This window comes from Manis pentadactyla, chromosome 14 (genome assembly GCF_030020395.1).
Source record: "Manis pentadactyla isolate mManPen7 chromosome 14, mManPen7.hap1, whole genome shotgun sequence".
Lineage (NCBI taxonomy): Eukaryota > Metazoa > Chordata > Mammalia > Pholidota > Manidae > Manis > Manis pentadactyla.
This window is the reverse complement of record NC_080032.1, coordinates 4558974-4573784: the sequence shown is the minus strand read 5'-3', so window position 1 is coordinate 4573784 and position 14811 is coordinate 4558974. Positions and strand designations below refer to the sequence as shown.

The window sequence follows — 14811 nt, the reverse complement described above, 5'->3', positions numbered from 1 at the left end:
TGCATTGTCAGATTTTCTTAGTGTTATGCCCCCTGAATTTCACTTTGGTTATTGTGGTTTTAACTTTATTGTACTGTCCATTTATCTTCGCCTGTTCTTTAAAAGATGCAACACCCTTTTATGCTAAGAAGTCAGGTGTTTTCTAAAGCTAGGTTCTGCTTCATGGACCAAACATATTTCAAATGAGTGATTTTGGGCTCTAGTACTTTCTTATCTGCCACATATTTTTCCCTAGAGGGGTTTTTTAATTTTTCTTATTTGCCTTTGAGATTGACTAGTTGAACTCTGGCCAATGTCTGAAGTCCAGAGCTGGTGGTTTTCAACTTTCCACCCTTACTCCCCCTCCAAAGACGGCCTGGAAATGGTTCAGAAGCAGCGGCTGGATCATTTTGTCTCATAGTCTTAGCTACTCTTGGCATTCACTTGCTTCAGGATTCTGATTTTCATATCTCAGCCTCTGGTGTTTGTGACTATTTCTGGGCCTGTGTATTTGTTTCATTTTCTCTAAAACTCCATGTTTTGGTTTTAGAGTTTCCATCTTTGCGTTTATATTTTCGGTATGTCTTATGCATAAGCTTCTTCTGTCAATCTGTACCCATCTGGATCTCAGTCTCTAAATGTCAGTTCCTTTCTCTAGTGTCCCGACTCCCTAACCCATTCCTTGGCTTTATATTTCTTCACAGTACTTATCATAGCTGGAGTGTCACCTATTTGTGTGGTTATCTACCTACTTACCTATTTCCTCGACGTATCTGTCTACCTAACCTATCTCCTTCCTCCAGAATGTAACTTCCACGAGGTTGGGTGCCCAGGAACATGGTAGATGCTCAACAAACACTTGTTGAACGAGCCTCTGATCAGCGGATCCTGCCAGTCTCTCCCTGTGGTCCTGACCTTTGTGTTTTACACTTTCTCAGTATGTAGATTTCTCTCTCGGTCTCAGTCATGTTTTTTCGGTGTCTGCCCTTGTCTCCAGGCCTCCGTTGTGTGTGGGGGCCGTGGACTCGCCCAGGCCTGCGGCCGGTTTGTGGCGGGAGCATCGCCGTCCCGGGTCGCTCTCTGCCTCAGTCGGGGCCCCGCTCCGGGGCTTTCCCTGTCCCCTACCATCTCCCAGGTTCAGCCCTGCGGGTTCAGTGCCGACACTCGGGTGTCCTTCGGCGTCTCCAGAGGCACCTCCCGCACCAGCTCCCCTACAGACGCACGTGACCGCGCAGGGCGGCATCTCCGTCGCCGCCGCAGTGCTCCGCCCCGAGCTCGCTGCTTCCGCCACCCGCGCATCCCCGCCCCCAGCCGCGAGGAGCCAATCCGCGCGCACGCTTCCTGGCCCCGCCTCGGCGCCCTCCTGGGCGCGGGCCCCTCCCTGCGTCCGCCGGCCCTCCCTGCGTCCGCCGGCCCTCCCGTCAGTCAGTCAGGCTGGGAGTCGGTCTGAACGGCAGTCGCCTCCCCGGCCGTCTTGAGCGGCACCCTCCGTGCTCCTTTGCGGTCAGCGGCGGCGGCTGCACGGGCAGCGTCGCGGTCCCTCCGGAGGCGCGGCGTGGGCCGAGCGGCAGCCGCAGAGCGTCGAACCCAGCGCGGCGGCGGCGGCGGACCGGCAGCCAACATGGCGGCGGCAGCGGCAGCGGGCGCGGGCCCCGAGATGGTCCGCGGGCAGGTGTTCGACGTGGGGCCGCGCTACACCAACCTCTCGTACATCGGCGAGGGCGCCTACGGCATGGTGTGGTGAGTGTCCGCGCCCTCCCGCAGGCCCTGCCGCACCCGCCCGCCCCGCCGCCCGGGGTCCGCGCCGCCGCGACCCCGACCCCTGGCTTCGTCTCGGTTGCGCGTCGGGGGGCCTCGGGCGGGGCCCCGGGGTCGGTCGAGGTTTGGGTGTTGCGCGCTCCGCGGGCCGGCCCTCGCTCGCCGCGGGGAGGGGCGCGGGGGGCGGAGGCCAGCGCTCGGGGACTCTCGGGACCGGGCGCTGCGCGGCTTTTGGGACCCCCGGGAAGGGACGGAAGCGCCGGCCCCCCAGTTTGCGAATATCGTGGCGCTTTTGACCTCCGATTGTAAAGCCGGGAATTCCTTCAGACGCTGGTAGGTGGTGGAGGCGGCCGCGGTATCGAGAGCGAGCGGTTCGCTTCGGCGTGTGTGCAGAACGCCGAAATAATAATCTAATGTTAGTGCAGTAATAATCACCTCGCCTGTGTTTTCTGAGAACGGCTTTCATGAAATACCTTTAGTGGCGCTAAATGGTGCTCATAGTGCTCTCCTGCGCAGGCTTTCTACAAAGCATTAGTGGCCCAGTGAATATTTCAGTCTTAAAAGTTTAAAAGTGTATTTTAATGCCGTACTGTTTGTGTTTCAGGAAGGATAAGACAGCATCGCTGTCTTGATTTATTAAAGAGACGTTTGGAGTTGGGCCTAATTCGACGTTTTTTTCCCCCTTTACCCCGAATGAGCCCTCTTACCCGGCATAAATGCATCCAGACGTTTCAGCACAATTACTGTGGACTTTTCCTGTTAATGTTTTAGTGGTCAATATATATGCAGTTTTAATGGAGTAATTGCAGAATCACATGCAAGCTCCTTCTTCTTGATCAGATCCTCAGAAAAGTTAGGGCTTGAGGGCGGCGGTATTGTTAGAACCAACTAGCTGTGTAGTGTTCTGTGCCGATGAATATTTGTGGAAATGTAGACTCCCTTACACCTAAATCTTACGAGTGTGTCTTTTATGCTGAAATGAAGGGAGGAAACTAATATTTGTTGGACACCTCGTGCTAGGTACTGTGCCTTTCTCATTTGTATTTCTAGGTGAAGCCAATTTCTAAAGTTATACAACTAGAGTCAGACCTGAGATTGTACTCAGCTCCTATTTCAAATGCTAGAGCACTTTCTCTTTCACCCTGCTTTCCTTAGTGTTATTAATAATTTTAGAATTTTAGCATATTTTACAGTTATAAGAAAATCTATTTCAGAAACATTAAAATTTAAATGATAACAATTTTAGAAATGCCATAAAGGGCATGTTTTACAAAGTGTCTTAGCTAGATAGACTAGTTAAAATTCTTAAAAAAAAAAAGACTATAACTCTTGAATATTTTCATTCTTTTCAGGATAAAAATGCTTCACAGGATATAGCTGTGAACATTAATATTATTCAGGTTTAGGAACCAATAGAGAAATTAAATTAGGTCAGGTCTAAAAGAAAGGCCCTAAAAATGCCATCTGCAGCATCACTTCTCTCGTACATTTTATTGCTGTTGCACCTGCTGGTATGTCTGCCAGTAAACATGTATTATGAGAAGGCTCAGAATTGCCCATCATGTACTTTGGCCCTTTAAAAAAATTGAACATTGGAAATAGGGACTGAAAAAAATCCATAGGTCAAAAAATCTTCAGGTTGAGAACATTTTAGTTGAAAGTTTAATCTGATCTGAAGATGATTTAGATCTGAAACTATTTCTATCACTGCTGTAGACTTATTTGACCTTCTAAGTCTATTAGGTGAAGTGCCACATACTTTCACTGTCATTTTTCTTTCATAAGTAAAGTCCAAATGTAGTTTAAATTAGAATCCTGGGTCCACTTATAGGTTCATATCTTCAAATTGATTGTAAACCCTAGTAAGAGTAAGTCTAAATGCACATTACTAGTATTTAACAAATGCTGGGTTTGTGGAGGGGTTCTGGATTGAAGTGTTATTATTTGAATTACGGTATTTTTAAAAACTTAATGCTTCCAGAAGCATTTAAGGATTTTTCAGGCAACTTTTTTTTTTCATTTCCTGAATAATTTCGTTACGAATTTTGCCTTTTTGGTGCAGATCCCTTTCCTAGTCATTATGTGGAAGATAAAAAGTTGAAGAGTGGAGTTTGAGTTGGGCCTTTATAGTGGGGCTTTTTGATAGAAAACAGGCACAAGTGACAGCTTGTGCTTATGGAGTCTAATCCTGGAAAAGTCCTTAGGTGGCAAATTGTAGAGGACTCTAAAGGCAGAACTAAGGCTAGTAGTGTATTTGTCCAATGGAGAAGGATCACTGCTTTTGGAAAGAGGTAGTGATATGGTTGATATGGTCAATTTTGAAATGTTTTAGGAAAATAGATCAACACTGGTAGAAATGATAGGGAAAAATACTGAGGTGGAGGAATCTGGCTATTGTAATCATCTAGAGGTAGAGTAAAATAGTGGCAGTGGAAGGTAGTAGATGGGGGTGTGAAACCTTACAACAATAGAATCAGGGACTCTTGTCAGAAGAGTGGTAGACTTTAATTGTGTATGGCAAGTATGGGAAGAAGCAAAGGAAGATGAGATCTTAAAGCATAAGCCTGAGAGAGGTGAGATTTGGATTGAGAGGGATTTCTAAGACAAGGCTTGGTGATTGAGTTGGTTTGGCACAGTTGTTCATTGCAAGGCTTCTAGCTTGGGAGGATGATGGTGCCATTATCCTAGAAGGAATACTGTAGGCAGAGCAGGTTTGTTAGAGAGAAAGAGAGTTCTGGTTTGGACTTGCTAGCTTAGTGGTGACTGTAGACCTTTGAGGCTATGTAGTATCCAGAAGGCACCTTGAATTTATAAGAGGGGAGTAGAATCTGGAGATGATGTAAGTGGTAGTCTTATGTGGATGAGCAGATTCTTGAGGTAATTGGTTAGGTGAAATTGCAAGTAGGTGTTGTGTATGTTTTTTCTTTTTAATAAACAGTCCATAGCATTCAGTATGTTTTCATAGGTGTCCATTATCCCAAGGATTAAGAACTGCTGAGGTAGAACAGAAAGACCAGAGAGGTAACTCTGATGAACACATACTTTTAGAGGAAAGCAAAGGAAGAGGAACCTGAGGACTAGTGAGATGTGTGAGAATCAGGAAAAAAGGAAAAAGAGTGTGAGAGGGGGAGAGATTGAATGTGATGCTTTATTGTCTTATTGACAAAGATTAAGTATTTTTGGATAAGTTGAGTTTGAAATATTTTGTGAATGTGATTGAGTAGTCATAAGGTCATCTCCATAGAGATAATAATTGAAGCCTTGAGAGTGGACAAGGTGAGAAAAAAATGTGAGAACTGAGCCATAGAAATCCCTTACTTTAGATGTCAATAAAAGACAAGTTACAGATGATGACAGAGGAAGTGTGGTCAGACCAGAGAACTGAGAGTGTACATTCTCAAAGGTGCCAGGGGAGACCGTGGTTATTAGGGGATTGGTATTGAATATTACGGAGGGCAAACAATGCAGCTTGAAGACAAGCTTTTGGATTTGTTGACTTTCAGCTCCTTAAAAAAGAGCAACAGATGCTTCCGACCAAATTTCATTGTGATCACATTCCCAGTGGTACAATACCCTGTCCTGTTACGGTTTTTGTGGTTATGGTGGACTAGTAGAACTGTCATTTAGTTGGCACTTTCTTTTCTTTTTTTACATATGTTAGTCAATCCTCATAATCACACTGCAAAGGTGGTTACCTTATAAGTAAAGAAACTTGAGACACAGAGAGGTTAGCTGACTTGCTGAAGGACATAGAGCTAGGAAGTGATAGAGCATCCCAGTCTGTCTGGTCCTAGGTGATACTTAACCAGAGAGCAGAGGTGAGAAAATAAATGCTTTCAGTAACAGAAAATATCTGATGTTTGCTTTTCCTTGTACTCTTTTTTAGGAGCCTTTCATGCAATATCAATTCACTCAGAAAACATTTACTGAGTACCTGTTACATGCCACGGTTCACATGGTCCCTACCCTTTAGTAGCTCTTAGTCTATGCAGTGGGATGGAGTTAGGCAAGAACAGAGAACAGACCAGAGGCATACAGAAGGAATGTGAGAAGTGCTGTGAAGGAGAAAAAGGCCTGAGTGATGTGGAGTTGTCTTTGTATGGCTTCACACTTTTGAGCCAGGTGTTGATGTATAACTAGGAGTTCACCTTAAGAAGTGCATTCTGGGTAGAGGAAAACATATGCACAAAGGCACAGAAGTAGGAAAACAGCAATCAGGAAAACTACAAGTTATTTGGGGTGGCTGGAGTATAGAGTGCCTTAAGGAGAAAGCTGGAGTTGAGACAGCTGGGATGGGCAGAGCCAAGTCCTAAAGGACATAGTTTGCATAGGGGTTTGGACTTGATTTTGTAGGTAAGAGTCATTAAAGAATGGCCCTTTTTCTGCCAGCTCCTCATCAGATCTCTGCATTTTGTCCATGTCTTTGTGTCTCATGCTTTCTACTCCCTGTGATTACTCTCTTTTTTTCTGCTTTGTCTAGTGGTGTGTTTTTACCTTCTCTCCAGGAGCATTTTGAAATGTATGTGGGCCTTTTTTCTTTCTTTCTGGTTTTTTATTACATTGGTGGGTATTACTGGCCTTCAGTGTATGTGGTCGAGGCAGGCATGCTAAATGGCCTGGTACAGTCCCTCCACTGGAAAATCAGCCTGTCACATGCCAGTAGCATGCCCTTCCAATCCACTCCTGAGAAATCCTGGGCCCTATTTGAGTCCTGCTTTCCTCTAAGGCCCATCTCCATAACTCCCTCCCTCCCTGGGACTCTGCTTGGTATTTCTACCACCTGTTTGAAAGGCAGGACCAGTAGGAGTATATTTCATCTATAAAGGCTGGAGCCCTGGAAACAGGTCTGGATTCAGATTCTTAATTTTGCTTATTGACTGCTAATTTAACTTTTATTAAAGAAGTCTCTTGTACATTTTTGGAGCTCAAAGATGTGAGCTCATCAAAGACCAGCTCATCTTTGTGGTATTATTTTTTTCACTTTCAGACAAGAAAACCAGGTCTCAGATGACTAGTCCAGGGTTCACCGCCAATGAGTATGTAGCAGAATTGAGACTTGTCTAAACCCCAAAACCTGCATTTTTTTTTAAAAACCCAAGTTAAAAAAGAAATTACTATAGACTTTTTCTGTTACACCAAGCTACCTGGAAACACAACTTATTTATTTATTTATTTATTTATTTATATTTTGGTATCATTAATGTATAATTACATGAGCAACATTACGGTTACTAGACGCCTCCCATAATCAAGTCCCCACCACAGTCCCTTTCCCTTTTCGTAACTGTTAGTCCATTCTTGGGTTCTGTGATTCTGCTGCCGTTTTGTTCCTTCAGTTTTTTCTTTGTTCTTATACTCCACAGATAAATGAAATCATTTGATACTTGTCTTTCTTCGCCTGGCTTATTTCACTGAGCATAATACCCTCTAGCTCCATCCATGTTGTTGCAAATGGTAGGATTTGTTTTCTTATGGCTGAATAATATTCCATTGTGTATATGTACCACCTCTTCTTTATCCATTCATCTACAGATGGACACTTAAGTTGCTTCCATTTCTTGGCTATTGTAAATAGTGCTGCGATAAACGTAGGGGTGCATATGTGTTTTTCAAAATTCCTAGGAGTGGAATTCCTGGGTCAAATAGTATTCCTATTTTGAGTTTTTTGAGGAAACTCCATACTGCTTTCCACAAAGGTTGAACTACTTTACATTCCCACCAGCAGTGTAGGAGGGTTCCCCTTTCTCCACATCCTCGCCAACATTTGTTGTTTGTCTTTTGGATGGTGGCCATCCTAACTGGTGTGAGGTAATACCTCATTGTGGTTTTAATTTGCATTTCTCTAATGATTAGTGATGTGGAGCATCTTTTCATATGCCTGTTGGCCATCTGAATTTCTTCTTTGGAGAAGTGTCTGTTCATATCCTCTGCCCATTTTTAAATTGGATTATTTGCCTTTTGTTTGTTGAGGTATGTGAGCTCTTTATATATTTTGGATGTCAACCCATTATTGGATGTCATTTATGAATATATTCTCCCATATTGTAGGATATCTTTTTGTTCTACTGATGATGTCCTTTGCTGTACAGAAGCCTTTTAGATTGATAAAGTCCCATTTGTTCATTTTTGCTTTTGTTTCCCTTGCCTGGTGAGATACGTTCATGAAGAAGTTGCTCATGTTTATGTCCAAGAGATATTTGCCTATGTTTGTTTTCTAAGAGTTTTATGGTTTCATGACTTACATTCAGGTCTTTGATCCAATTTGAGTTTACTTTTGTGTATGGGGTTTGACAATAGTACAGTTTCATTCTCTTACATGTAGCTGTCCAGTTTTGCCAACACCAGCTGTTGAAGAGACTGTCAATTCCCCATTGTATGTCCATGGCTCCTTTATTGTATATTAGTTGACCATATATGCTTGGGTTAATATGTGGACTCTATTCTGTTCCACTGGTCTATGGATCTGTTCTTGTGCCAGTGTCAAATTGTCTTGATTTCTGTGGCTTTGTAGTAGAGCTTGAAGTTGGGAAGCGAGATCCCCCCAGCTTTATTCTTCTCAGGATTGCTTTGGCTATTCAAGGTGTTTTGTGGTTCCATATGAATTTTAGAACTATTTGTTCCAGTTCATTGAAGAATGCTGTTGGTATTTTGATAGGGATTGCATTGAATCTGTAGATTGCTTTAGGCAGGATGGCCATTTTGACAATATTAATTCTTCCTATCCAACAGCATGGGATGAATTTCCATTTATTAGTGTCCTCTTTAATTTCTCTTAAGAGTGCCTTGTAGTTTTCAGGGTATAGGTCTTTCACTTCCTTGGTTAGGTTTATTCCTAGGTATTTTATTTTTTTTGATGTTATTGTGAATGGAATTGTTTTTCTGATTTCTCTTTCTGCTAGTTCATTGTTAGTGTATAGAAATGCAACATATTTCTGTGTATTAATTTTGTATCCTGCAACTTTGCTGAATTCAGATATTAGTTCTAGTAGTTTTGGAGTGCATTCTTTAGGGTTTGTTATGTACAATATCATGTCATCTGCAGACAGTGACAGTTTGACTTCATCCTTACCACTCTGAATGCCTTTTATTTCTTTGTGTTGTCTGATAGCCATGGCTAGGACCTCCAGTACTAGAAACATAACTTCTTATAACCTGGGTTTCTGAATGCATTGGCACCCAAGTATAAAATGATGATTGTCATAGTGAACTTGGGCCTGTTGAGGAGGTAGAAGAGAAAAACTTGTTTGCTTGTGCTTTGCTTTACTGCACTTCACAGATAGTATTTTGTTTTGTTTTGTTTTGTTTTGTTTTGTTTTGTTTTCTTACAAACTGAAGGTTTTGGCAACCCTGTTGTTAAGCAAGTCTATCAGTGCCATTTGCCAGCAGTATTTGCTTACTTAGTGTCTGTCTCTGTATCACATTTTGGTAATTCCTGGAATGTTTTTAACTTTTTCATTATGTATGTTTCGGTCATCTGTGGTGTCAGTGATTACAATTCACTGAAAGCTCAGGTAATGGTTAGTGTTTTTAATTGGTTTTTAATTAAGGTAGGTACATTGTCTTTTTAGACATAATGCTGTTGCACACTTAATAGACTACAGTATAGTGTAAACATAACTTTTATATGCATAGAGAAACCAAATAATGCATTTGACTCAGTTTATTGCAATGGTCGGGACCGAATCTGGAATACCTGCAAGATACACCTGTACCTGGAAGAGATGAGGGTCAGACTTAGTTTTTATCAGGAAGGTAGTGTTGATTTATTATTAAGTGTGTACCTGACCCATGTGCTAGTTTTTATCAGGAAGGTAGTGTTGATTTATTATTAAGTGTGTACCTGACCCATGTGCTAGGCAGTAGATTCAAAGTGATGAGCAGAAGTAGTTTTTACTCTGGTGTTTACAGTCCAGTGAGGATGTAATAGCAGTTACTGAGTATGACGAGGTGCAGAGTGCCACCGGAGGGTATGAAAGGTGGAGCTGGGATGTTTGGAGGAGTCAGGTAGAGTGCCTGGAGGAAATGGTGTTTAAGCTGGGACCTGAAGAATGACTTGGAGCTAGCTGAGTACAAGGTGAGGGGAGCTGGAGCATTTCAGGCACTATTTTGTAGAAAATGGATTGTACAATTTGAGTTCATGATTATGGTCCAGTCTTTCTCATGGTGCCACAGGGACAGGGCGTATAGTTAGAGCCCCAGGTATGATTGCAGCCAGGAACTAGAAAAAATAGAGCAAGGTAGGTACTTTCCTACCTCTTTACATTTACAAAAGCTTCTTGCACCCTGCATGTCTGTACAGCCGGGTTTTTTCCCTTTCTCTTTTACCACTTCCCCATGCATTTGGCAGAAGAGAGCTGACCATAGTTTCCCAAAGGTATGTGTCTTCGGTACAGTGACAACCAGAGGCTGAGAGTACTGTGAATCTGGTTCGTGGGGGAAGAATCTGATCCAGCTTAGGATCATGTCCCCCTCTCATCTAGTCAGCTGATGGGGCCATTTGATAAAGCTGAATCTCTCTGAGGTATGAGAGGTAAGATTGGAGTGATCAAAGATGTCTCTCATTGCCTCCTGACTTGCCTGGTTAAAGTTCTTAGTGTTACTTCCCTGCTCTTCTCCAGGCTGGAACTCTTCCCTGCTGTTGGAGCCTGTGGGAGAGAAGAGGAGGAGAGGAAAGGGAGAAGTAGGTGAGGCAGAAGGGTTGCTTTTTGAGCTTGTTGGCCTTGTCTCTGGCAGTATGGTGGTAGCAGCCAAACTGGGTAGTATCTTTAAAATGTATTTAAAATTTGATATGTATGTGACCCTATATGTGAGTCATGCAGCCTGACAATAAAGTAAACACCTAGGAACCCACCACCCATTGTGACTTCTTGACCAGACTGTCTGAGGCCAGCATTCTGATCCCTGGCCACAGCCTTTAGCTCAGGATTATATCTTCTTTCTGGGAGTCTGTACAATGCAATGGTTAGGTGCATGGGCTTTGACCACTTAGCTGTGGACAGAAGTAGGTCACCTGACTTGAACCTTTATTTCTCATCTGTAGAAAGATGCACACTTAAGTGTTGTGAGGATTAAGTGAGACATGTAGGGGAAGTGCTGAGCACTCCATATCTGGTTAATGTTCTGATGTTGGTATTCCCTTGAAGTAAATGGGCCTGGCAAGACCTGGATCCTCCCTCATGTCTCTCGGAATAGCCTCTTGGAGTGTAAAGCAGCATATTCAGAAGGGAAAATACTAGACTTTGAGCTACACAAGTTGTGTGTTGAATTCCAGTTGTATTTGGACAACTTGCTCCCCCCTTCTGTGATTGAAAAGTCAGAGAGCATCTTTGGCAGATATTGGGCCATGTTCTTGTTCTCCCTCAAGAAGTTTGACTGTAGGGTTGGAGACAGCATGTGTGACATGGTGAAAACACTGTCATAAGATCATTTTGTACAAAGCAGCTAATTGTGCATGGGCTTCCCAGTTACCAATAAACAGATAGTGTGTGTACTAGGTACCTCATAGTTGTGTGGCTATATCGATGAACAAAAAACATCTAGGCCTCGGAGTGTAAGGTCTGTAGGGTGCCTGGCTGAATGAGAGTGGCTTGAAGAGGAATAGAAATGCCTGGTCAGGCCTTGGCTTTAAGTTCCTTCTGATGAGTTTCCCTTTATTTCTCTTTTTATAGCATTTATCCCAAATACAGGTCTAAAATACTATTTTCAAAGTCTGTTGATGTGTTGTTTAATTTTAAATGGCCCTCCCTATTCTGTACTTGGGAAACTGAAAAAGTTGGCTTACATAGATACATTATTTAAGAGTAAGTCTTTCTATTGTTATTAAATGAACATAAAGGACCTCATAGTTATATAGCTAGCATATCACATTTCTTTTTTCTCGTATGTCCACTAAAATAATTTTTGAGAATTTGACGCCATATCGTAATTGTTCTTGCACTTAATCATTTTATTTTAAGAAATGAAATGGTATGGTTGACAAATACAAAATTGGTGAGACTTCTTAACCAAGAAAATAGTTTCTTTCTCAGCCACTCAGGATTAGGATACTCTATACAAAGTCAAACTTTGTGGCTATAATTTGCAACATTGCTTTAATCACCAGCATTATAAGTTCGGTTTTCCAAGCCCAGGTACTCACAGAGCCTGTTGATAAGGTGTTGAGGGGTTGGCTGATACTTGAGTCTAAAGCAGGTCCTGAGAAGTTCCTTGAAACCAGACTTTGGAGAAGCCAGGCAGATGGAGAGAATATGAGAACTGCAGCTCCTACTCAAGGTCCTAAATTTGTAGTTTTGACCTTATTTTGGGGTAATAAACGTTTAGATCCCCTTCATAGGATGAAGCCTCATTCACCCCTTTATACAACACTTTTAAAAAATTGACCGAACAGCAAGCAAAAGGAGACTTTGTCTATCTAGCTTTCTACCTTTTACTTTAAAACAACTATATCAATATACTATAAAATTTATAACATTTTAAGTGTTTAGTTCAATAACTTTTAGTATATTTACAAAGTTGTGTGACCAGCCTTTGAACATCCAGCCTTAGAACATTTTCATCATTCCAAAAAGTTCCCTCTTGTCACTTGCAGTCAGTTCCTACTCCCACTTCTACCCCAACCTCAAGACAACCCCTGGTCTTTGTTTTATCTGTCCTAGAACTTTCATGAAAATGGAATCAGGCCAGATTATACTTTTTTGTGTCTGGTGTTTTTTTCACTTACAGTGTTTTTGAGATTCATCCATTTTGCTGCCAGGATCGGTAGTTTGTTGCTTTTTGTCATCAAATAGTAATTAACTGGATAGATTCACCAGCTTATGAACTTCTGGAATATTTCCAGTTGTTGGCTATTATGAATAATGTTGCCACGAACATTTATACATAAGTCTTTGTGTGGACATTGGTTTCCATTTCTCTTGGGACCTAGGAATGGAGTGGCTGGGTCATAGGGTAAGTTTTGTGTGTGTTGGAGGGAAGGGGTGGTAAAATGATTTTATTTTAAGTCATAATAAGGCTACAAATTAGTTCATTGAACCAATGTGGATACCCTATGTACTGGCCACTCTTCTAGGCACTGAGAATAATGGTGAACAAAACTTAGTCCCTGACCTTGAGGAGCTTACTTTACAAGGGAGAAGGCAGACTATCACATGTTTATAACGTTTCACTCAACTGGTAAGTACTGTGAACTAAAATGAGGTAAGGGTATATAGTGTGGAAAGGGAAGGTCATGGTTTTTTTTCCTCTCTGTAATATAAATTAATTTAAAACATCTTTAATGCAACATGTTTAACACATTTCATAATCTTAAATGTGTAGTAATGTTGCAGGGACAGTATAAATGTAAAGGTTTTTCCCTTGAACCGTTTTGAGAGTAAATTGCTAATGCAATGTCCCATCTTATCCGAACACTCTAAATGTATATTTTCACCAAACAACAGTCTCCTACATAACCATAACACAACCATCACCATCGAGAAATTGACAGTGACACATTACTACTTCCTTCTCTTCAGAACCTGTTCAGTCACATGTTATATTTAGTTGTCCTGTCTCTTAGGTCTTATTGCTGGAACAGGTTCCTCAGAGTTCCTTTGGCTTTAATACCCTGACACTTTTGAAAATTAGCGGTTTTTAACTTTTTAAGAGATCACCAAACTATTTTTCAAAGTACCAATCCCATTTTACATTCCCATCAGCAATATATGAGGCATTTGAGTTCTTCACATCCTCACCAACAAGTTTAGTCAGTCTTTTTTTTTCCATTTATTGTCTCATTCATTCATTCATTCATTCATTTTTTAGTCAGTCTTTTTTATGATAACCCACATAGTTCATAGGTTTGCTTTGCGGTTTCACTTTGCGTTTCCCTCATGGTGAATGATGGTGGGCCTCCTCCTACATGCTTATTTACCAACTCTGTATCATCTTTAGTAAAGTGATGAGTGGTATCTTCTACCCATTTTTAAAAACCTTCATCTCATTTGATTTATCTATCTATCTATCTATTCATTTATTTATGTAGTTCAGCACTCTCCAGGTTTTCCTTTAGAAGAGGGACAGCCAAGAATTTTGAAGCATAATCCAAATCTAATCATGAGGCAACACCAGACAAACCCTTGCTTATGGATATTCTACAAAATAACTAGCCTGTAATCTTCAAAAATGTCAAGGTCTTGAAAGTCAAGGAAAAAAACTAGAAATTGTTCCAGTCTAGGGGAATCTGAAGAGATGTGACAACTAAATGTGATATGTGATTTTGAATTGGCACAATAGAAAGGGGTCTGATGTTAGATTGATGAATAATATAACAGTGTTAACAGTTTTGGTGGTTGCATTTTGACTGTGAGAGTATGGTCTTGTTTTGTTCAAGACGGGAAATAGGGAGTTAAGTATTAGAAGGTAATGTATTGACAAACTTACTCTAAGATGCCTCAGAGAGTAAAAGCTTTGAATTATATTTACAGCTTTTCTATAGTTCCTTTTCACTAAAGAGTTGGTGGTGAGTCTCAGGAAGGTACTTGTGTGAAGGTGTGCTGAAATTTGGGGGGAAAGCCATGAAAGGCATCTTTCAGCCAAGTGAAAGAACACTGGCCTGAGAGTCTGGGGACTTGAGTCTTGGTCCCTGCCATTGTTGATGACATTGCGTAGGCTTGTGTTAATCACTTTACTTCCTCAGGTTTTAGTTTCTCTTGTTGGCAAAATAAAAAAAAGAGACTAGGATGATCTCTAGGGCCCCTTCCAGCTCTAATGTCACTTCCCTGAGGGATATTACATGAAATTAGCATATTTTTATATATATGTATATATACACATACATTCATATGGAACTTGTTTGGACTATTTATTTACCTGTTAACTGGAGAGCTATTTTAGTGTAGTTTGCCTGAGAAACTTCTCAATACCCATTATTGAATGTAACAAAGGGGAAAACTTCCTATCAAAGACCAGCAAAATGATTCATTTTAATGTTAAAAGCTCAGAATTAAATCCTTGGGGAAAATAATCATTTTCTGTGTTTTAAAGTTGGCATTTCCTAAGACTGTACCCGAGAATTAGTTTACCTCAAGTGACTTA

The 14811-nt window shown here is 41.5% G+C and overlaps 1 protein-coding gene across 1 annotated transcript in view; it reads left to right on the top strand.

Moving 5' to 3' along the window:
* Nucleotides 1-1378: 1378 nt before the first annotated feature.
* MAPK1 (mitogen-activated protein kinase 1) overlaps nucleotides 1379-14811 on the top strand; it is a 122510-nt gene continuing 109077 nt past the window's right edge. Inside the window, exon 1 of the mRNA XM_057491339.1 lies at nucleotides 1379-1719. Coding sequence (XP_057347322.1) covers nucleotides 1601-1719 — 119 coding nt within the window. The 5' untranslated portion in view covers nucleotides 1379-1600. The remainder of the gene's footprint in view (nucleotides 1720-14811) is intronic.